The sequence below is a fragment of the Anopheles ziemanni genome, chromosome 2 (genome assembly GCF_943734765.1).
Source record: "Anopheles ziemanni chromosome 2, idAnoZiCoDA_A2_x.2, whole genome shotgun sequence".
NCBI lineage: Eukaryota > Metazoa > Arthropoda > Insecta > Diptera > Culicidae > Anopheles > Anopheles ziemanni.
This window is the reverse complement of record NC_080705.1, coordinates 55,692,080-55,716,183: the sequence shown is the minus strand read 5'-3', so window position 1 is coordinate 55,716,183 and position 24,104 is coordinate 55,692,080. Positions and strand designations below refer to the sequence as shown.

The following is a 24,104-nucleotide window of genomic DNA, read 5'->3' as shown; positions in this document are numbered from 1 at the left end:
TCAGTTCGCCAAAAGGAAGCACGAAGGGCACGTTCAGGCCGCATCTAGAAGTCGATCGCCGAACACGATCCAACGAGTCTAGATGCATGGATTAACCATTCGGGAATAAAACGTACAGCAAAGTAAACAACCCCAGCCTAACCTCTGTGAGGATCGCTGTTCCGGGTGTGCCCGCCCAGCCCGCCCGGAGCCCGAAGGGTGTCATTTCCCTTTGAGAACCTCCCTTAAAAGGTCAACATCCGGTACACGCAGGTCCTCCGCTCCCACGCTTTCGTCGCACTCGACTGGTGCGATCGCTCGTACGGGACTCAGTTTACGATCAGAGGAACACGATACTCGACTTAGAGCTCGGTACGCCCTTCATCGTTTATTCCAATGCGTGTTACTCGCAAAAGAAGTAGCACAGGGTGGGCTTCCATTTCGAAAGAAGAAGCTAGGATCGCGAGTGGAATTTCAATGTGAAACCACCTTTCGATTTTTGTTGTGATCCTAATAAATCCTCCCATTTGTAGCAATTTAATTGAATTGAAAAAATATTCATTTATTGCAATTTAATTGAAGTGATTTTACTGCTGCGCATCGTTTTTTAGGAGTTTATAATCGTAGAGCCTTCGCAAAAACTAATTCGATATCTGATATGGTTTTTGGTTTTATAAACTGGTCTTACTTTGAAGATATTTATATGATGTTAACAATGAAAATACAAAATAATTAAGTATGCGTTTAAGTAAAATTTTAAATGTTTGTTCAACAAAACATCGCTTTAAGAAAACAGTCTGTTTCTCAAAACTTAAACAAATTATGATAGAAAACACACCTGTTCTCGCCATTCGCGTAAATGTCATAATGACCTATCGATACGTTTTAATTTTAAGAATGCAGCCGATAGCAATAAAATCTTATCGTAAAAAGATTATAAACCGAAAAATACCAGTAAGTCTATAGCGATCAAGGATTAAAGTTCAAAAGGCGTCCAAGCACGACGGTTGTTCTATGAACGTTGGGCGGACGGAAAAGTTCAAGCGCAGTTTGGCGTAAAGAATATAAGGATAATGGGGGGAGGAGAAGAGCGCACCCATGCCCCAATAGAATGTGAGCAAAACAAAACGACACCATCTCCATTAATATATGCTTCGTTTCGTTGCGTTTCCATCTGCGCCAACCCAACACCTCCAAAACGATCGAATCACTTGGCCCGCGGGGGTAAACGAATGTTTCCGTTCTAAGGAGCAGCAGAGAAGAGGCGGTGAAAACATGGCCAGTGCAAAACCCGAGGATAAATTAAGAAAGGCACGAGCGAGGGGTGACACGGGGGAGGCCGGTGGGCAGCCTCCAAACGCAATCTAACCGATGGAGGAAATAAAAACAAAGAAACATTCGATCGCAAACGCCACGAGGTATATTCAGTGCTGGAGAGAGCAAAGCAAAAAAAGCCAAGGATGAGTCAATCTTTAATTGGTGTTGGGGAAGTGTTGATGGAATGCGCTAAGTTGAGGTGTTGACTTAACCTTCGGCCGGAAAGGGCTCACGGCATATTTCACGCTTAAACGGTCAACCCGGCTGTCAAGAGTCATCTTCCGGAATCGATGTGTGCAAGGTGAGTATGAAACCACCGACATCATTTGAGCGATGTTGTTTGACACCGTTAGGTACATAATTGTACATGATTTGTGAGTTGTTTACAGCCATTTCAACCTGCTTGCCAACTAGTAAAACAACACTCGTTTGAAAATTCATTCATTCATTCATTCGTTAAAATGTTTTAAAGAATTGTGTATAAATAATAACTTTATTGCAACACTATGCACCACCATCGCACCATCGAAAGTATCGCATGGTGCAGGACAGTTTAACTGGATCGACTCATTCGCCCGCAACCTAATTGGCTCAGCAGTCCATTTCTTATATTGTTGCTGAAGCTGCAGACAACCGTTGTGTCCACATAGGAAGCAGACCGTAAATACACACGGCCGTATTTAAAAACGGCAAATAGAGAAATCTTGCCCTCCGCTAAGTTTTTTCTGGCTTCTGTTTGGCTTAGATTAACGTCACAATGATAAGATAGTGCGTAGAAATTGCTGTTAGCGATGGAAAGTCACTGATCGCAACTGCAAAGATGCAACGTGAGACAAGGATGCAAAGACACCTTACAATGTTCAACTGCTCTTCTCCAGTAGCTCTCCTCAAGCAACTCTACTAATGTTTTTAAAGAAAGCATCAATTGAAAATAACTCTACAGACAGAATGACGAATAATGAGAGCCACAAATTGAACTGTGCTGCATGAATCTTTTGAGTCGAATCATTAAATAGCTTTGGTGGGGCAATAAAACTACGACAACGTATTCACATTGTTCCACGGCGTTATTTGTAACACATCAGATTTAAAAAATATGAAACGGAGAAACAAGGATTTAAAAACACATAAAATTTAAAACAACATGTTAAATTGTGAATTGTTTATTTTTGTTGAGATAAATGAAAGGACTAGAAAAAGAGACCTTAAATTATCTGACCTTGTCCTTCGTGTTATAAGCGTATTACTGTTGGATTTTTGTTTCAAGCTGATTTTACGAGCTAACTAAACTAGTGAGAAAAATATGCTACTTGAGCTTGAACGGATAGTCAAGAAGTAAGAATTTTTGAAATATTACGAGACACTGGGACATCAATTCATCAGAGCATTATGGAGCTGTCGTAGTAAAATTGAAGGCTCCAGCCCGTGAATGAAGGAGAGTAAAAGAAAGAAATAGAAGGAGTGAGAGAAGCGAGGAAGGAGAAAACGAGAGCGAAACCACTCGCGCTTAGGGACGCAAAAACAAAGAATAAAATAAACCTCAACAAACCCGACGTCCTATCGTTCTGTTGCGCGCGATCGCGTGGAGGATATAACGTATGCTCCACCGTTGGCGCTTCGACATCCCCAGCACAAAGGATTCTGCACTGGTAGAACGGGCGGGGGGCCAAGCGTGAGATGGGAAGACAAGCACGAGATAAAGACCCGCGAGTCTCAAGGAAGGAGAGAAATCGGCCCAGCGAACGAGCGAGAGAACAATGAGGTGGCAATGCGATCGCGAACCGTGGAGCTGTACAACAATCAGATCCGGCGACGCACAGCTTCTTCTACTACCACACTTTTAAGCCATAATGGTCGCGCTGCCGGCGTCCGAGAGCGCAGTGTCGGAGCAGTGTTGGATTAGTCCGATCGAGACCGTACGTCCGCTCGGTTGTCGCTGTAAAATCCTCCGTACGATCCACTCGGACTTCTGACGAGAATCGCACGAGTGCGCGAGCTTGTCCTGTTGTACATCCCTGTTGCCTAGCGACCTCAAGTTTACAGATCCGCGAAAGATCGGCCCAGTTGCAGGTAGCTGGATGCTGTGACAGTTTGGGGCACTGTCCTAACCAGTTCTTAATCTCTTGTGTGTGAGAGAGTTTGTGCGTGTGAGAATTCTAGTTTTATTTCCCTTCAGCTCCTCATTAACAGAGCTACAAAGTGTGTTTATCCTTTCGGAGCCAAAATCAACATAATCTGGTGACTCAGAGTGTGCGCGAGATTCGGTCTGTGAAGTAGCTTAATTACCGTTGGAGTCCGGATTCCAGCATCTTCCTTTCCGTCGGATTAGCCCTCCCACTACCTCGGGTACCCTAACCCGGGTGCATGACTGACGTGTGTTTGTGTGCTAATATTGGATGTGCTTAATTTGTGCTTACTTTTGGTGCCGATCGCGTTGTGCAAACTGTGAAAAAGAAAAGTTAAACAAAGTCCATCTTGGGGCTCTTCGTGCTGCAGCCATAGGAACTGGGAACCGTACCCGTGCCGGTCACAGAACCCACGCGTCAGGGCCCATCTCCTGGTATTTAACCTGAGCCCCGGCAACCCGGTTGAGAAAACATCCGAGAAGAACGACGGACGGCTACGCGGAAAGCAAACCTTGCGCTCGGTTCCCACTCCGTCCGTCCGTCCAAAGCCCGTCGTAGCGAGTGCGAGGGCATTTAAAGATAATTGCGATCCGCCCCTTGGGTGTCTTTATCCGAGGGCGACTCCGCGAAACTGCTGATCTCGTAATCCCATCTCGCGTCTTTGCCTTAAGGCGAAGGTGGAGGGCAAGTGCTCGGGAAAGGAAAACACAAGGCCGACACACGGCACACGAGCAGAAAGTAAAGAAAACAAACGAAGGGTGAAACACTGAAGGGTTAATCACGTCCAAGCTCCCAAGTTGTGCCTCGTTTGTGAGGCACGGTAAAAGTGCACTGTTGTGGCAGTTCGCTGTAATAATAGTGATAGAAGTAATCAGCAAACCATGGGTTGTAAAACGCCGCGCCATCTGGTGCGAACCATTGTGGTGCTACTGCTGAGCCTTGAAAGTCTCACGCGAGCACTGCAGGCTCCAGCAGCGCGTCCCCAGGAGCTCACAGAAGAGCAGGCAGGTGATTATGTGCCAGCGCAGCACCACCTGCGCAGGGAGCAACCACAGCATCACCAACATCATCACCACCAAAGACACACACAGCAGCACCAACAGCACCAAGCCCAGCACCATCCGAACCAGGGTCGTCAGCGATACCAGCCGTCCTTAGGCAACTCCTCGAGCTACTCGCTAATAAGTGGTCCTGGGAGTAGTAGTACTAATGGCGGAACCGATTATCGACCGCCCGTGTCTGTCGGTACACACCGCAACCATCAACACTGGCTAACTGTCGGGCGACAGGGAGGACACCAGGATACGCCACCGCAGCATCGGCGCCATCATCCCCGTGGGCTACCGCAACCCACAGCACTTCCCCAGAATCCTCACCAGCAACCCGGTGCGAGTGGTTGGCGCAGGACTTCCGGAAGTGAGCCTGGTGTCTCCGGTGTTCGACCGGTTGGAACCGCACGTCCGGTTACACGGATGCTCACAAGAAGCGGTACCAGCTCATCCGATGGCACACGACACATCAACAATTCAAGGTATTTGGAGACAGGAACCAAACACATTTGGGATCTTTTCTATTGAAGGTGACACTAGTAGTCATTATTCACTGATTGAGATCTGTAGCTCTACTCTGGCGATATGAAAGGTTTTTGTCCAGACGTCCGATCTATTAGTTTTTTAAAGAAACCTTAGACCTTTCGTGCGAATCGAACCCATTACCATGAAAGATATTCTCTTCAAGGCATTTCGCAGATATGGTTCTAATCAGCGACCATCCACGACTTTTCTGAGCCTCAAAATCTACCCTTCAAAAGTAATATGAGGAAGCTTCATGGAAAAACAGAAGAAGTTACGCCGAAGAATCACATGTCGAGGTATTTTTCGATGTGCGACCGGCAGACGTCTTTCGATCTCAGGTGTTTACGGCTTGTACAGTCAAAACGTCAGGATTTAAAATCAATAGGCTATAATCCTTATACTACACATACGAGCTATACAGCATGCAAGTAGTACCATCATTAGCTATTGGAAGTTACCCTTGTTATTTATTGTGCCAGTGGCATTCGAATTGCAGGAATTCATCGTGTCAAAAAAAATCTACCTGAAAACTGATAAACGTCTCTCATGGTTTCTTGTCTGTCACCATTGCATGGAATAGTAGCTACTGCACGGATCACCTACCATTCTGCAGCGAACAGGGAGTTGGGATTCCGGGAGGTTTTTTGTTTTTTCGACCAACTCCTCGATCACTCACGCTCATCTAAACCACAACGACAGAAAACAAATTCATTTTTACCCCAAAGCGAAATCTTATTTCCGTCGCAAGCTGGCCAGCCCACGTTCCGCGACGCAGCTTGATCGGGAAGATTAATACAGCTGCTTCAACTTCTTCACAGCAGGGAGTTTCCTGAACATTTCCGAATGTACTCACTTGGATCAATCCATCGGATGGGTGTGCGGTTTTGTCTGCATTTTTGTTTCCAAGCGGAAACCCCTCCATTACGCTGGAAGCGGACGGTTTATCTTTGGCCAATTATATATGCGAGCGTCAAACGAATGAGCAAAACTGCTAAAAGGATCAAGCAGAAGATCGAATGGAGATATTTGATGTTTCCCGAGGATATGGATGCTTTTCTTTTATTTTGAAATTTATAATTAAAACCAAATCCAAACCGGAGAACAACTTAGTACGGCAGGAAAAGGAAAAGAAACGTCAAATGTCTACAGGCTGACTACAAGCATGTGCATTGTGTTTTTGCCTCACTTTGCTGCGAACGCAGTTTGTTTATTTTATAATCTGATGAAGATTTAAATAGCTTTCGGAGCAAGGGAACCCCTGTTAGGCGCATTCGATGCTAATGGGATGCCCGCTAACAGATTTCTTGTGGTCCTTTCGGTAGGATGAAAATGAAATGCTGTCAACCATGATATCTGTCCTTTCGAGGAGCGAAACAAGGACGGTTTTTTGTTTGCATCAACCTCAATGTGTTTCATTATAAATTGAACGAATGCATTCGGAGGGTAATCCTACAACAACTGGAAACTGTTATGAGGTGCAAGCAAATTTTCGATTATCTGATTCGTGTGTAACAGCAGTTGTAAATATTTTGAATATAATGTGGAAATGTGTTTGCAGTCCTAGAGCACACAAATGGTAGCAGAAGTCAAATGCAAAATGTTAAATGTCATGCAAAAGCATACAATTGATGTTAGAATAAATTCAAAAAGTCTTAAACTTTAAATATTGCACAAAAAAAAACAATAATAAATGTATATGTGTTCTATATGTTCTTAGTATTAGATGTGTTTCCACAACTTCGCATTTCGAATATACACAAAAAAATAGTTGAATCCTAGCTTTTGTTTTCCTAGCAAAGCCTATTTCTGTAGCACGTTGTAGCGTTGTTAGTTCCGGTAAGAAATTTGTTTTCAAAGTTGTTTTAATTGATTTTGAAATGCTGCTTAGCTTTCATTTTGTTGTTTTCAGATATGTTTGTATTAAAGTTAATAATCGAAAAATATTTTCTCACTGACATCATTCCAAGCAATTTGACTAGTTACATCCCCTCCCCCAACACCTACTTCGGATAGGCTCTTTGACAGTTTTAACGATGTAATGACTATTCCCTTTCCAAATAATGAATAATGGAAGGCAATAGCGTTATAACGACATCAGCTTTGCTTCAATCGTGAGATAGTTCCGCCGCCCTCATGACAGCAATCATCCGGCAATGGGCTAATAAGTCATTTTTCGTCATCAAACGGCGATCGGCGTGAAATGAATTTTCCACATGTCCCTACCATCGTTATCGGGACCATCGAGTGGAGTTTCTAATCGTGTGTGTGTGTGTATGTGTGTTCTATATGCATCATCTCTAGGACTTATTTATGATAGTGGGTCAATGTGCTAATGCAATCGTTGCTAGCGCATAACAATATTTCATCCATGCAATGGATGCATGGTGAGAACGAGCGTTCGTATTTTTAACCACCAACGATATTCTGCATTAACCATCGATGGAAAGTGGAAAACTGCGGGTGTGTTTATCACCTTTTCAGCACAACCCGTTAGTTATCGCTAGCCGCAAACGATCCTTCTCCCGAACGCGGCTGTTCGGCGGATTTCCCACCTTTCCTTTTTTTCCTCCATTTTTCAGTCTTCTTCGCGAACCGCTTCCGCTCTCCGTTCAAACGCGTAATCGCGTAACGAACCGTGCAAAATTACCGTTGCCGCATTCCACACGACCCGATGCTCTCGCGCGGGTGAAGAAAGGACGGATGGAGGGAAGAGGGGCAGGCAGAATTGCATTCGTACATAACTCACATCCTGCAGACACTATAGCGGCCTATGCTTGGGCTTGGTCGGCCGTTTTGTTGCGCGCTGCCCTCTGGCGTGACTCACGAGCTGTTTTGGTCACCGTTTGCCGTCGTTCGCAGACGGTTTTTCCCGCCCATGTCCGTGCATTTTCCGCCCGGCATGTCCGAACTGCTGGCAGCGTCCGCTCGGGAGATGCTGTTCGATTCGCTCCAAGCCCTCTTTTCGTTGTTGCTATATTTTTGTTTGCTGCTTTCTTTCGTCCGACCCGCTCGGACGCTGCTCCTTGCCAGGACCGAACGCGTCGCATCGACCGACACAATTCGCCGGTGTTTGAGTGTTCGCGTCGGCGGCTTTCGCACGCGTCCTACTATTAATAGCTAGAAATCGACGCGTCGCAGGACGGAACGGGCAAAGGGCGCCCGGGCAGGAAACGAACATGTGTTCCGTATGTTCCGACATAGACAGCGAGCCCTTCGTCGAGCGAAAGTCGCCCAGACTCGGCGGTGGGCGATTCTATAAGTGTATGGGATGATATTTTACGGTAGATTATTCTGCAAAAAAATACGCCAATGAACGTAACGCCGAAGCGCAGACGGAGACTATAACGCTCGTTCGACGCCGAGAGCCGAGATCGGATTTCAATGATCTCATTGAGTTTACAACTAAAGATCAATTGTAAACACATGTTTGACCACGAACTCTCTTACTGAGAAACAAAGGAACGTGGAACTATTCACAATTGTATTTTATTGACCAATAATTTTCATATGAAATTATTGCCCTCATTAATTGACAACTCCATTACTTTTCTCTCGTTTTATGAAGCTGTGGTTTAAAATCAAGTATATTCTTTTATGGTCAGTTATCATCCACGGGTACATGAATCAGATTGACACCTTAAGCGTTTTTGGTTGGTTCCCAATCACAAAAAAGTAAACTATCGGAATTTGTTTTTTGCAACGTGAATGGTTTTAGAAACCAGTATATAACATTGTTAAACATTCGGTCACTGTCTCGGTCGCAATCATAAAAATAAACACGATATTAGAAATATTTCTTGGAAAAAACTATTTACTGTGTTCCATAATAGTATCACAAACAATTTCAAACTATAATTAGATGATTATATGTGATCAAATTATGTTCAATAGATCGAATTTCTTCTTCTTCTTCTTGGCGTAACGACCTGTTGGTCATGCCTGCCCGTTAAGACTTGTTTCCCTGTTGTAACGTGGATAGTCAGTCCTCTCGTACAGGGGAGGGTTCGGTCTCTGTTGGGATTCGAACCCACGCGCTACCCTTCGCGGAGATCGGAGATCGAATTTATATTCTGTGAAAATATTTTTCAATTCTGGTAGTATAAGAAAGAGGAACACTACACAATACTGGATCAAATTCAAGCATTTAAGTTTATTAAATTATGATAGCTTGATTTCTAAACTGACTACAGGTTAAGGTTGCTTTTATGAACTATTCAAAACAAATAAAACAACTATTTTCTATTTCGGAATAGAAAAACAAAAGAACAAAAGGAGAAAAAGATGAAAAAAATATCATAAAAGGAATCGTTAGCAAAGCATGACCGTATCCATAAATCGGCTTAGTGACTCCATTCGTGGGGTTCACCTGTTTCGTGTTTATAAACTCATCTTACTCATCATCAACACACACCTTGGATGATGAATTTAGAAAAATTCTCACGTAACTTCCTTATTGTACCTCACGCTAAGAATGTAAGAGTCAAAGCTAGGCAGATGGCTTGTGATAGATGTGAGGTCAACACAACGCATCTGCCCAGAGTATTTCAACGTGATTTGTTAACAACTGATGGCATTGGTTTGACAGCTTGAAGGAAGCGTAAGAAATTTTGCGACATTTATGGTCATCTCAACAGGTCTTATGTTTATTGCTAGGAAACATGTGGATTGATTGCTGAAAAACACCTGCTTCCGCACGGCACGAACAGCATCAAGGGTTGAATGTGTTTGAAGTATGACTCTTTTATTGCTCCACCGAACCACCCTCAAGTCGGGGTTTTGTGGAGAATATTTCGTCTGGATTTGGTGCAGTGGGTTATGTTATCTTTTATGTGTGTCTTGTCAACCGTTCATCACTTGTGCATCGTGTGGATGTGGAGAACATTGCGCACGGTTTATTGCTCCGTTACGCACGCTTTCCAAACTGCGAAATTGTCACATTTCAACCATGATCTGGAAGTTGACTTCCAGAAGCAGTTCATGCAATCGTCGATACCACCAACAAACGTCTGAGAGTGCAAAATCCTTGTGTAGCGATCGAAATGCTCTTAAAATAATCCAATACCTCCCATCAACGGTGAAGTGGCCACCGAAGAAGTGTTCGCCATTGGAGCGCTGTCCCCACGAGGTCAGATTCTTTCCTCCGATGACGTCGCACGGACGCATATGAATTATGCGATGCACCGAACACTAATCCGTGGTGCCTTGATTGATCGTTCTCCCCTCGGAACCCCGGTATCTTCATTGCAAATCGCATTAGCTTAAGCCAAAGGCAATGTTCGGGCAGCTGGCAGCAGTGGCGATGCAATTTTATGCCTTGCAATGCACTGTCGTCGCTCGTGTCGAAGGGCGATGGAAATTCGAATTCACGGCACGCCACCTCCGCGCGGTGGTTCGAAGTCGTGGTTAATGGCTTAATTAAAAATTCACTTTCGTCCCGCGCGTGGAACGACTTGGTACGCCGGTGTACATCCTTTGCGATGGAATCTTCACATGCAGGATTTATTACAGCCGTTTCGGGTGGAGCTTGAATTTATAAGCGCTTTATATTCGATAATTGGGTGATTAAAGTACGTTGCAGCATGCTTATTAAAATTCCAGTCATATTCGTGCAAAGTAGACGGTAATGAGGAAAAGTAAAGTGGAATGTTATGCATCAACAGAATGTAATATTTTTTCGTTATAATAATTATACCCTCATTTCTTGAACATTAAGATATTTATTGCATGTTATCTTCGTTCGGGGTATTAATTTGAATTAGTTGTAAAAACTGGTTTATAAAAATGTTGCAAATGACATTTCCCTACTTCAATTATCAATCATCATACGTAAAATGTAACAAACAGTTGACGCCTTCCAATATGTATTTTTTTGCTTTTGCTTTTTTTGTACAAAGGTGTATCAAAAGTAAATAAAAAATCGTTCATTTCCACATTATATTCCTTTCAAAATGCTTGTAATAATATGACCAGCACTTAGCAATATGAGGGATAAAATTGGAACTCTGTCATGTGTTTTCCGATATGAATCATAGTTTTACCGAAAAGTGTTTATTTAATTGATGTACAGAATGCACTCATTCACTCATTCAAATTATAAATTAATTTACAAAACATTCTAACCACAGAAAAAAACCAAACTGCTAATCTTACAAACGAAATGTTATTTGAGTATGCCCAAAATAATGGTTGAAAATTCGCATCTCTTTCATGTCGAGTCTTTAGACTGCTTCACTTCTTTTCAGTTGACAATGGTCAAAATAAAAAATCCTCTAACGGGGTTCGATCGCGATCTAATAATAAGAGTAAACTTTAAATAATGAGCCTGCTTACCTCCATCCTGTCCATCCTTAAATTTACTTCCACCCACCGCGGTTGTACCAATTGTCACGGCTAGTTCCCCTATTTCGACTTGAACTTCAAACGCTTCCTTTCACCGCTGCCCGGGCGGTTTCCGCTCTTTTCACACCACTCCTACCCGATGAAGATACGATTGCAAACCCTTGCAAACCGAAGAAAATTTATTGTCTGTCAACCCCACGGAAGGGAGTGAAACCTTTGTGGCCAAGATGGCCGCTGGCACGATGCGGCAAAAGGGCGCGCCGGATGAAGCGGCGATCTGGCAAATATCAGTTGCAAGATGCCACCGTGATCGTATTTCATTTAATTTATTAATAACCCATCCGTGCAGAACAAACCATTCCGTCGTCGTCGTCGTCGTCGTCGTCGTCGAAGCGGTGTCTGTGTGATAGGGCAAGCGCAAGAAATGGACTTTAAAAACAGACTGCGCCTCGTGGCCTTTCTAGCCCTTGCAAACGTTACCAGCGAAACTGCATTAGAACTAAAATTTTAACCCGAAGGCCACCCATGGATGGCTTGCATTCGAGTGCGCGTAGGAAACCGAACACGGCGAAGAACGTTCTACAATTTTCTACACCCCGAACTTGTCAACCGGCACGAAACGGCGTCCACTCGAGGGAATTAATCGATTTCGCACAATTTGCTACACAAACGATCACTAAAACCGTACCCTGCTATTTTGATTAGCTGCGTACATTTTCTCCACAACGAATTTTCTGCTATTTTTCACATTTTCCACCCAGCGCTTCGCACTCTGGTCGGCGCCATGTTTTCGCCTGCACGAGTGCAAATCCAATCTGTCGCCTGGCGGTAGCGAGCCGCTTCCGATTATGATCACGATCGCACGTATTTTCACAAAAATAAACACATTTCACACGAGCGCACGATAGGCACCACTCGCACACTCCCCCTGGCTTTCACCCGTACCTCACCATTCCTCTCCCACTGGCGGCATAATTACGGAAGCAAGCTCACTTGTCACTTGTGTTTGTTTCTTCTTCGCGGACTGAAACCAGCCCAAAACCGACCGCGTCCGGATCACTTTTCACTCAGCTTCACTCGCGGCGCACGAAAACTCGGCACGGTGGGGCCAGTTGGTCTCGGACTTTGTTTTGACTGCTGCGATCGTGGATGCACAAGAAGCAAAAACAGATACCCCACATCTGGAGTCAATGCTGACATGGAATCCACCCCCCCAATCGTGATCGCGGATGTCACCGGCTGGCAATAAAAAGGGAAAAGGAAAATTTGGGAAGTCCGCTTTAATTGGCGATTCCGATAGAACTGAACCGAAATCGTCAGCCCCTATCTCGATTCGATGGCCGTACTTGTGGTCGATGAAAAACCACTTTGCGATGAGATTCGCCAGGGGAGAGTTTCAGCGGAATGAATGCTAGAAAAAAGGAAAGAGAACTTTTGGGTTGGATTTTTTTATCTTGCGGTGCAAATTTGCGAGAAGGCGAAAAATTAGCGTTCTCGAGACGAATGTTGGTTTTTTTTTCGTACATTTTATGACTCACGCTCTTTTTCTTCCTGTCGCTCACTCTCTTGAGCTGAGGTGAAATTGACCGACCGAGAGTTTACAGTAGGGGGATGATTTAGTCGGATAAATGTTGTCACCAATGTGACGATGCACGTTGTCAGCGTGTCTCGGACGATCCTCGGACGGTGCGAGAGAGCGCTTACCTTCTTATCGTTCATTGCCACGATTCGCTTCTCTAAGCAGCGTACTCAATCTCATCTAGATCCCTGCTCGCGGGAGATTAAATAATCGTTAATCCATCTCATCGCAAATCAACGATCGAGATTATGCGACACTCAAGATCTCTACGCAAATTTTGGTGCTCTCCGAGTTTGGTGTGTTTGCTTGTAATTAGTTTTGCCCGCTTCTTGGCACCAACGAACATACAGGAAGCGATCGTTTAAAAAGGCATCGACGCCAGAGCCAAGGATCAAAATGGTGGAAAAGCGGAACTCAGGTGTTAGACGTGGGTGGAAGAGAGCAGGAACAAGAATAGCAATCGAACTTGGTCGAATTAATTCAATGTCTAAATTTAGAAACTTCCAATTTTAGAACTGTACCATGACGTGAGCATCATAGAGGTGTACATCCTTACACTTAAATAAAAGTATCATGTCATGTCAAGTTAAGTGAATAAGTTTTTGAACACACACGCAAAAACACCTCTGTCGTGTATTTAACGTGAGGATTTTAAATCCCTAACAAAGCTTAATTTGATTGAATCAATTAGAATAAGCAAAGTGAACGATAAAAAGTAATTTAGTTGACTATCATCAAGATTAAGCTGCTTTTTAATTATATTTCTCTCAGTGGAGTTGGAACTTTGATGTTATGGGTGATCATACTTTAAAAAATGGTCAAAATTAAAACATACTTGAGATAATAAAAAATGCAATATAAAAAATACCTGAGAATCTATTTAGCAGAACTCGAGGAATTTAATTGGTTAACTGTTTGGAGAGAATTGGTTACTGTTTAGATTTCTATTTTCATAATGTAGGTACGTATCACCTTGAGAAGCTATTTGTTATACCTAACTTGTTGCTAATCCTTTTTCATTAGTCGCATCTTATCTTCCTGACGGAATTTTTCTGATCTCGGATGATCGAAGAGCTCGGATGATCGAACAAAACACAAATTTTGAACAAATTAATCTTTAGTAGTTTGTTACCATATCAAAACTCTAAATAATCGTCTTGACGATACAAAATGACCGCTGATACTGATCAAAAGATTTGTCTAAAAGAATCCGTTTTCTACCAAAATCAACATGCTTCCTCAACTAATTTTATTTATAACTTTAGGCTACGCACATTTTGACCACCATCAATGAATGGATAAATTAATCTCTCCTTGATTATTGCGGTACGGCCATAAAGTAAATAAACCCGTGTTATTTCCGGTCTTTCGCAAATGAACCACCAGTTGGGTGTAAATGCACACCGAAACTGCAGGAAAAACCATGCACTCTCTCGGTGAAAAAGCGTCTGTTGCAAATGGTTTCCATCTCGGCCTGCGAACCGAGAGTGCATTCGCGCTACTGTTCAATCAACTCGGTGGGAGAACAACAACACCAATAGAGTCATTAGAAGAGTGCAAGTCATTTGGTGGCGGCCTTGAAGAATGATTAACTGCAGCCAGGAAGTGCAATTTTCGCACGACGTAACATAACCACAATTGCTCTTGTACCGTGGTCGCCTGGACGAGGTGGTGGGGTTTCCAGTTTGCTGTTTTTCCTTCTGTTTTCGTTTGCACAAACAACCATTAGTCGTTAACTACTTGGCTCTTCGTGTTGCGTTCGACCACAAATGCAGGGTGGGATTATTACGTTCTTATGTTAAGTTCTCAATTAATGGTAGGGAAAAGTTTCTCTAGCTTCTTTTTGTTTACGGTTATTTTTTCAGTAAAAACGTATGTACCGTATACATGTATAGGAAATCGATAAGGACGTCCCACTCGATGCAACCCTGCCTGGATGCGGCCAACTGCGGACAGCGGTAAGTATATGGTTCAAGATCGTTGTAAAATTCCCCCGCTCGAATGTGAATCATTCTTCTCCTCTCGCCAATACCAGCACGTACAGCTATCCGGTGGCCAAACGCGAGACCTGCTGCCGTGGCTGGGAAACGACAACGACCATCGCCGATGGCTGTCTGAAGCGTAAGTGGGAACCATTTCCTTTAAAGTGCCTTTAAATATTTGATTCTACATTACCAAATGTCTCGACAGCAATCTGTCAAACGGCGTGCCGTAACGGTGGCAAGTGTGTGGCTCCGGATCGTTGCTCCTGCCCGGCTGGATTTACCGGCAAGAGCTGCGAGTTGGACGTGAACGAGTGCAAGGAGTTCAAACCGTGCGATCAGACGTGCTACAACACGGAAGGTTCGTACTACTGCACGTGCCGCGATGGCTTTATGCTTCAGAGCGACCGACAGAGCTGTAGAAAAATAGGTAATGTAAACTGCGGGCACAATGAAGGAATGTCGCATAGGGAGGATCTGTTATCAGACACGTGTCTCTGATGGCCACTCTTTCTTTGCAGATGAAACGAACGACATTGCTACGGAAGCACGCGACATGGAGAACGACGTAGACTATGACAGCTTGGATATTCGGTTAAAAAAGTTGGAACAGGTAATGAGGAATTGGCTACCAACGGGATGGAACTGAAAGGATCTTATATCAAATATTTGACAGAGTAATTTAATTACTAACATTTGTCACTTGCCTTGAATATCTAAAAGCTTTCCCTTTATGGTATTTTGCGTTTGATGAAACTTATTTGCTTAGTTTAAATAATTTCGTACAGGTTTTTTGTACCATCATATCAGAATTCAATTTTATGAAATTTGGAAAAAGTAATTAACCGAATTCTGGCAAAAATTTTAGCTTCTAAATGGACTCAACTTTCTCAATTTACCAAGAGCAGAACTCAATATTGAATTATTCATACAGTGAAGAGACTTCTGAACCTAAACCTGAAGATGGTCCATAGCTTCTTAAAAAAATTGAAGATTCTGGTTTTTTTTTAATCCGCGGCGAGTTGAATGAACGTGTACTGGGAAATTGTACTGATATTCATATTTGTACATTCTAACTTAGAGATTTCTAACAAATCTCTATTGAAATCTATTGAAATACCGAAATTAATTGTCCAGTGAATATTTATTCCTTTTCCTCTACAGATGATTTCCCATGAGGAACGGCGATCGTACAACGAGAAACAGGAGCTCAACAAAAAAATGCAATACACAATGGATGCCGTGTCGGTGTTGAAGTCACAGGTTGCCCGACTGGTAAGAATAACAGCAATAATTGAACCACCAGCAACGTGATGCGTTTAACAACTATACGGCGGATATCTCTTTTGCTTCCACAGACGCACCGATTATTTCCTTCCGTAGACTACGGCAACCGAGTCCATTGACCATTGGGTTTGGAGTTCGACCAGAGAAAAGCTCTAACGATTCTTACCGGTGGAATGTGGAATCCTGGGACACAACCTTTGTTCAATCGCCGATGTCACTGGAAAGGAAAACTGCTGAAACTGCCGATAAAGAACCACTACAAAAAACCCCGCTAATATGACTTTAGTTGACCAGACGATATCGTGCTATGTTCTAGAATGAAAGTCTTACATTTATTGTCCTTAAAACGCTATTGTGTGTGCGTGTGTGTGTGTGTGTATGTGTGTATGTCTGTATTGGTGTACGTGTGTGGGTGTGTTGTCAAAGAAGAAAGATAAAAAATAAGATATTCTAAAATCGCGTTGCGTGCTACTTGATTCCCTTTCCTGCCTGAAGGTTCCTTGTTTCTGATTTCTTCTTTTCTCGCTACACTCGTGCCGTTATCGTTGGTTGATGAGTTGCACTGCGATATAGATCTCTCTCGATTAAAAGAAGTTGCAATAGCCCTGCCCGCTCTACTCGGACCAACTGTTGACGAGTTCCGGAAAAACGTTGTTCTTCCAGTATTCCACCGCCTTCTGCAGGTGCTTCGTAGCCAGCGGCTTGTTGAGATTGAACGAGTGCATGTACAGATCGTTGTTGTTGTCAAAGTCCGGATCGGCCACGCACACCACGCCCTGCGTCCTGCCGTACAGCAGCATGTGCACCTGCATCTCCAGGTAGTACTTCTCGTTGATGCTGCCATCGTCGGTAACGTACTTTTTCATGTGCTCACGCGACCGGGGACACTTGATTTCCACCACGTGCGATTGACAGATGCCATCCGGGATGTCGAAGATGACCGGATAGGAGGCGTTCATGGTGATGCGTGGATTCTCGTACACCATTTTAGTGTACTTTTCGAGCCGCTGGCGAATGGCAAGCTTCTTCCGCAGCACGACCGTGTCCAGCTCCTTGTTGCAGCCGAGTATCGTCTCGTACAGGAGCGGTCGGGCCACGTTCAGGTTGGCACAATCGTACACCTTGGCGCCCGTAATGCGACCATAGCGGAGCTCTTGGAACCAGGGATAGAACCGAGGTTGAAATTTCACCTTCTCGGCCAGCACGGCCATAGACGAGCCGACGACGGCTTGCGCGTGCTCGAAGAACTGATTTAAATCGTACCCGTTCTTTACGGTGCACATGATCAGCTCGTGAATCGACAGGTTGGAGTACTTTTTATTCACCGATGAAAAATTCCATCGCAGCGGACAATCGATGTCTTCCGTCTGCAGACCGTGCACGATCTCGCGGATGAAATTTTTAGCCTTAGTTTTGTTCAGGATTGGCTTCGGTGGGATCTGTTCCAGCTCGGTGACGAGCGGTGTACGGAAGAAGCACTCCAGCTCCTGGTGCGTACCGAGCTGATTCTGGCTGTGCAGCCACAGCAGGAAGCTGATCGTATGCTGACAGAAGCCGACCTCGGTACAGTCGCTGCATTCGGCGGACTCGATCTTGTGGTTCTCCTCGTCTATCACGACCGACAGCTGGTAGATTTTGATTTCCGCACTCTCACCATCATCGCTCGGGCTTATCAAATGGATCTGTCCCTTCAGCGTGCAGCCAGAATCCTCCCTTTTAAGCTGCACACATCCGACCGAATCGTCATCAAATTCGGCATTGTTTGCCGCACTTGCCTGGCTGCAATGGAACAACAAAGTTCGGGTCAGGAAGGAAAGAATTCAATTTTGCTGCTGCATCCTAATGCTGTCAAACGCAAGCGCCCGGGCACAAACATACACACACCGCAGCAACGCATGCCCTCCTACAACATCCTACTCGGGAATTTGCAACTGAGGGATTGCAGTAGCATCCTGCAAATTCGTTGCATTGACTCTTGGTCTGCGAGGGACCGTCAGATTAGGTGACGGGTGGACAGAATGACATATCTGCCATATTCAGATTGACGTTCCGTGAACGACAGCACGAAATCCGTTGGTTGCCACTACTGCGCGCGACCGACACACCATTGCAGGGACTGCTCTTGCGGTCCACAAGTGCTACGATACTTACAGCATCTTCAGTTGACCATCGTTGCCAGACACTGTCTTCATTAGGCGCACCATGTAGTCCCAGAACATCTGTCTCGTTACCATCGGTAGGTTGCACGAGTAGGCCTTCTGATAACCGATCGAAAGATGCTCCTCCAGGTCGTTCGCTCGGTCCAACACATAACGCATATCTACTTCCATTTTACGTTCGCTACTCGTTTATTCAGGCGAAGGTAAATCTAACGGATTGAATAACTGGTAGTGCGCTTGAGTGTAACTGCCTTCAGTGCCACGGGCGTGATATTCGATCAAATTACACAAATATATTTATTACAAACTTATAGTTTTGTTTACTCGCAGAGTTTGCACCGCTTGATAGCTTGTGTTCAAGGTTTGTATAAGAACAAGCTCGATAATTACAGTACGAATTGCGAGGGAAAATGTTTGACAGTACGTTATTACGTTGATCGTATTCTTGACGTTTATTTCCAGTTGGCAGCCATTTGTATTGAATTCAGTGGCAACGCTAGTATTAATGCGGATGAAAATAAACGATATCAATATTTTCATTCAATTTTACCATAGAAAAGTACACGAGAATATTGCGTTTAGAAGCTACTGTCAAAACAATGGCGATTAAAATAGTAGCTTTGCCTTTGACCTATCACTAACATAGCAAACCTTGGTGATGTTCTAGCAAACATCGCAAAATGTCAAATTTTGCCACCGTCGACCATCTTGGAGTTTTGAAAAACGATAATTTACGTTGAAAAGAACTTCTAGCAAACACAGTGAAACGTAAAAGAGACACAGTTAATTTTCGTTTCCCATTGAAGCCCGTTTTACTAGCGTTGTTTTTTTTAATATTACCCAAAACAAGGACCAATCGAAGGAAGGTGCTTACAGAAATGGGCTAGATACGTTGAGTGTTATACATGTATACCTTGGCTGTTATACGTTCTAGTGGTGAAAAAGGATTCTTTTGAATTAAATCAACTTGAAGATCCGGATCATCCAATCCAAATCTCTGAACGTCATATAATGTATGAATATATTTCCAATCCTTTCTATCCGCCCTTCGAATCAAGTAAACTGAACTCAATCATATTGAATCTAAATCGACCAACATCGAGATTAAGATTCGGATCAATTTTGAATCGCATTAAATCGAGTCTTAACGAATCCAATCTGATTCAAATCCGACAAACAAAATCCGGCCCCGTAGGTGCCAACGCTATATTCATTCCTTTCAAAACACGAATCTGTCAAGGAGTTGCACGTTTTCCTTGCAGCTCCGATATTTTCGTGTTATTTTCGGTGTAAATAGCACTGAAAACGATACAAACACAGAGTTTGTTTCGACGAGATAGTGCAGTAACCGAAGCGAAACCAACAACACCCCCAAAATGACTGCCCGTTCGAAGAAAAAACGTTGCAAGAACAAGGCGATTAAGCGCGAGACGAACAAGGTGAAAGAGTTGAAGAAACTGAAAAAAACCCTCGGACTCCTCGACGAAGATGGCATGGATTTGATGGACAAAATCAAGGATATCACGAAGCAAAAGCAACAGGAGGAGGTAAGTGCAAACTTCCATTGTCGGTAGGTTTTAGATGGTTGTTTTTCTAACGCGCAATTACCTTCGCCCGAAAGGAGCTGGAAAAGGTGAAGAAAGAAGTGATGGCAGAAATCTACAAGAAGGAAACGGAGGATGTTGACCATAACGAGTATGTCGAAACTGTGAACCCGAAAACGAATGTGAAGCACGTGTACAACGTCAAAACGAAACGGGATCAGTTTGGCAGCTGCCCCGTTTGGTATAAAAAGAAGAAGGAAGAAATTAAACAAAAGCGTAAGGAAGGTACATATGTGAGACAACGGCAGTTCCGTGGTAGACGGGTGCACTTTATCGATAAGACCAGCGCCTGGAAGAATATCGTTTGAGGTAAATAAAAGAATCTTTATTATTTTGCCCTTACGGTAACAGAAAGAACAGTGTACTGGATGATTTATTCGTTACAAAAAATTAACAACTTGAAGGAATTGCGATTAGCTGCGCCTTCCATCTTCCGCCGAGGACATGGACAGACCAATGTGGTAAGCTTTCGACATCGAGACTAATGTATCGCTTCTAGAACACCTAGCAACATTTACTTCCATGGAATATTAATAAAATAGACGCATTTCCAGCATCAACAGTTACTGAATGGTGCACCGAGTGAGTATGTGTCAAGTTTTCGATACTATAGGAGCAGCGTCTCCCGATTCCACTAGAGCACCGGCCGTTGCCTCCGTAGCACTATCATTTGAATCAACCTCATCGTGTTCCTGAATGGCGTCAACATTTTTGATAAATTTCCCTCCGGCGAACCCGACCAGTCCTCCACCCAGTGCTGCTAGGCCACCCGCTTTTAGGCCTACTACCAGTCCGATCGGACCACCGATGCACGTGCCCAGAAAGGCACCCGCTAGCGGATAGACGGCTTTCTTGTATGCTAGGGCCTTCTGTAGAGCGGTGACTCCCGCTTCCACCTGTATCTGGGTAACGTCAACGTTTTCCTCCACCCGGGTAACCGTTTCGCCTTGCTCGTGCACTAATTCGTGCACCTTTTGGTAGATCTCTTGAATGTCTTCCATTTCGCGCTGCAAGTGTTCCATCTGACGGAAGCATTCCTCACGCTGCTGAAGCTCGTGGTCTTCAATGTTGAATGAGCTGGTAATCTGTGGGACGAAAGCTAGTCGACCACCGGTCGGATACTGGGATGCGCTTTCGCTACCCTCCTCACCGTACTGCTCGTCATAGTCTTTGGCACTTTGTGCTCGTATCTGTTGTTGCATTGCTGTTTGGGAAACAGAAAGGTAATATTTACGTTCACTGAATGAACCAATCGTTCCTTGCCCTTTTGTCTGTCCTCCTTACCCATGTACTCAGCCATACTGTTGAATGCACTTGTTTTCGTTCCCTCGATACCCGCATCAAACTTATCGCAATCGCAATCCCGTATCCGGTTGCGCACTTTGTCTATTTCCACGAGCATGAATTTGATCTGCTTGACAATGCGCGTCGCATTGATCTGTTCCCGTTTGACCTTTTCCCAGTTTTTAAGCGAACCTGCTTTTTCGATGTTACACTTGTGATTGCGTAGCACTGCCAGATACTGCGGAACCGTCTGGTTGAACTTGTCGATCGATATTTGCGCTAGCTTTAGGGGGATTTTCGCATCCTCCTCGCTCGGTTCCATCTTGCTGCTGGTACTGCTGTTGTAGAGTGTTATACTGTGACTAGAACTGGACAAGTGCGAAGTTCGTACGCTGACACAGTTGAGCGTGACGAAATGCGATGCGTAGAATGCGGTCAAAACATCTAATACCGTCAAATGTTATCAAAATAGAGAGCGAAACAAAGAACACTAACGCCTGTTATTATTGTGTATCGACAGTTGTTGAATCACCATTGTTTGTGTTTTTGTGTTTTTCTTCCTTGACGAAGGTTGCTCTAACGTAGCTCTTCGCTTCAGTATCCTTGGTAGTATGTACCTTTCGACCAAGATTACTTGAACAATGAATTTATTTTATTTTTTTTCTATCAATTTTCAAAATGAACTCCTTAAACGAAAGGTCTTTCAGGTTCAGACATTAAATAACGTTCTCGAAAGAGAGTTTCTCTTGAAGCAGTGTGGGATTTCTCATTCAGAGGTACAAGAATTTCGAAATCACAACAAAGAGTCGTTCTGGTTCATAAATCTGAATCTGAACTACCCATCTCTACTATCTATTCAATATCGATGAAATATTTCGTAAAACCGTTACACTGTTGGAAAATCGTACTATACGGACAAAATTTAAAATAAAATTTTTATTTTTGGTTTATTCAATAGCATAAGCAGCTCAATGATGGAACACAAAATATATTGTTGTGTTATAAAATTCTATTATGAATTATTCTATCGCTACCAATTCCGATTGATCAGTTGAATCGCCATCGTTAAGGGAAGGTGTATTCATAAATCTTCGTTTCATTGCCTCTGTGTCTTTTACTTTATTTCCTTTCTTTTTGCACCTTCCTTATCATACCTAGATTTGAACGCCAAACACCCGCCTCCATTTTAAGGGTGTGTTTTTGCCACCCTAACTTTTTTCGCTAATCTTCCTTTCCAAATCCAATGTTACTTTGCATTGACCGACCGTTCTGTGAGGGGTGAAATTTTGTAAACTGGGAAAACCCGAGGGGAGATAAAATTTACACCCCCTCGGTGAGCGAGCGAAAGGGCAACAAAACCGGTGCAGGAAAAAAATCAATATGGCTGCCCGACGTTTCCTCAAATCACAAACACCACAACGTGTGCGATTCGGATGGGGTGGGACGCATTTTCTTTGCGAACACTTTTCATCGGAACTTTACCGGGTAAAACGTGCAGTTTTTTTTATGTTCCCCGCCATTTCCCGTGTCCCTAGAGCTGTTCTCGTTGGGGTGCAAAGGTTGGTCAATTTGTCGTACATACACACTCTCTCGCACGGAAAGGCGACCGATGCTTAAGGCTGTGGTAGTTGGAAAATGGAAAGAAAGTATCCTTGCAATCAGCACATTTACGGAAGCCTCAAGAAGCAAGCTGGCGGAGGAAGGATACCAGATTGGAGTTTGTGTGAGTTCGGAGGATTTTTTGAAATCCTCGCATTGCCATAACACGCGTTTCGGACACTACTACCAGTTTCGCGAACACACCATCGTCAATCGTTGGCAAGAACGAGCGGAGGGGTGGTAGATCTATTTTTTCCTTCTTTGGGTTTTTCCTTATCTGCAATAGGGGTGGTTGTTTTTTTTTGCATTCGAGCTATTCTCGTCCAGTCCGGAAGGCAGCCATATTTGCGCGGCATTTGCAAAACCGAGGGGATGCCAAGAAAATTTTTATTAACGAGCAAAGTTTTTTATACACTTTTCGAATGGCGGTTCTTCTTAGCCTGGAGGGTGGAGAAGAATTCCGTAAAGTTTTCAACTAATTGAAATTTAACCTGGGTCCACTAATCCGGGAAACGCATCATGTGGGGGATAGCGCATGGATGTTCTTCTCAATTTTAAGTCAGAAACAATCTCGTTTCGATAACGAGCTAAATAAGTGAAGTATAATACTGTTTCAAAGAGCAATAGCACTGAGGATGTATGTAACATAATGTTTTAATTAACTTTTATACAAATTTCATCTTCTCAGTTGTTCAAGAAACTACTGCATTTCTTCTTGAGTAAATAAGACGAACAAAGTTTTAAACTGGCAGGTATGATCGAAGCTGTCGAAACTATAAAACTGAACTGGAGGTCAAATAATGGTCAAAATATTTAGAGGAATGTGAAACATAAATGGTCAAATATTTAGAGGAATGTGAAATATAAATGGTCAAAATATTTAGAGGAGTGTGAGAAATTAAAAGTTGGTTCGTTCAGTAAGTTTTCGACGTGAACTTTTTCATCAAAATTTAATTTCTATAAAAAATTGTGTAATTTTCAGATATTGATTCATTCATGCTACTGAATTTGAGTTTGTGATATCAGCTCTTGGTTGTTGAATTTGAAGTAATCTTTTATATTCAAAATTTGTTTTCGAAAGACGATTTGTTAGTTTTGCTGATTTATAGAATGAAAATTGGGTGATTGATTGATTATTATGGCCTGTATTCACTTTTCTATAAAACACTTTTGTTGGATTATCGGAGGTCCGATTCACAAGTTTTTCTGATATTTTTTAAATTGTAGGGGTATCAAGCAAATGTAAATTGAAGACCCTAAAAACGTAAACTACAT

General features: G+C 43.4%; 4 protein-coding genes across 4 annotated transcripts; 2 read left to right on the top strand and 2 right to left on the bottom strand.

Moving 5' to 3' along the window:
* The first annotated feature begins 4,303 nt into the window (after positions 1-4,303).
* LOC131293905 (fibrillin-2) lies at positions 4,304-16,302 on the top strand. Its single transcript, XM_058321954.1, has 8 exons — positions 4,304-4,953; positions 14,517-14,519; positions 14,780-14,872; positions 14,950-15,035; positions 15,105-15,326; positions 15,418-15,509; positions 16,076-16,171; positions 16,255-16,302. The coding sequence occupies exons 1-8, from the start codon at positions 4,304-4,306 to the stop codon at positions 16,300-16,302; spliced, it is 1,290 nt and encodes a 429-aa protein (XP_058177937.1).
* A 191-nt stretch (positions 16,303-16,493) lies between these two features.
* Positions 16,494-18,689, bottom strand: LOC131284400 (uncharacterized). The gene is made up of 2 exons (XM_058313258.1): positions 18,335-18,689; positions 16,494-17,962 (listed from the first exon to the last, which is right to left on the bottom strand). The coding sequence occupies exons 1-2, from the start codon at positions 18,511-18,513 to the stop codon at positions 16,798-16,800; spliced, it is 1,344 nt and encodes a 447-aa protein (XP_058169241.1). The 5' UTR covers positions 18,514-18,689; the 3' UTR covers positions 16,494-16,797.
* Positions 18,690-19,573: 884 nt separating this feature from the next.
* On the top strand, positions 19,574-20,406 carry LOC131280998 (uncharacterized). The gene is made up of 2 exons (XM_058310254.1): positions 19,574-19,889; positions 19,964-20,406. The coding sequence occupies exons 1-2, from the start codon at positions 19,719-19,721 to the stop codon at positions 20,252-20,254; spliced, it is 462 nt and encodes a 153-aa protein (XP_058166237.1). The 5' UTR covers positions 19,574-19,718; the 3' UTR covers positions 20,255-20,406.
* On the bottom strand, positions 20,278-21,775 carry LOC131280987 (syntaxin-17). The gene is made up of 2 exons (XM_058310243.1): positions 21,231-21,775; positions 20,278-21,150 (listed from the first exon to the last, which is right to left on the bottom strand). Exons 1-2 carry the CDS (start codon positions 21,550-21,552, stop codon positions 20,540-20,542), a joined length of 933 nt encoding a protein of 310 aa, XP_058166226.1. The 5' UTR covers positions 21,553-21,775; the 3' UTR covers positions 20,278-20,539.
* Positions 21,776-24,104: the final 2,329 nt, after the last annotated feature.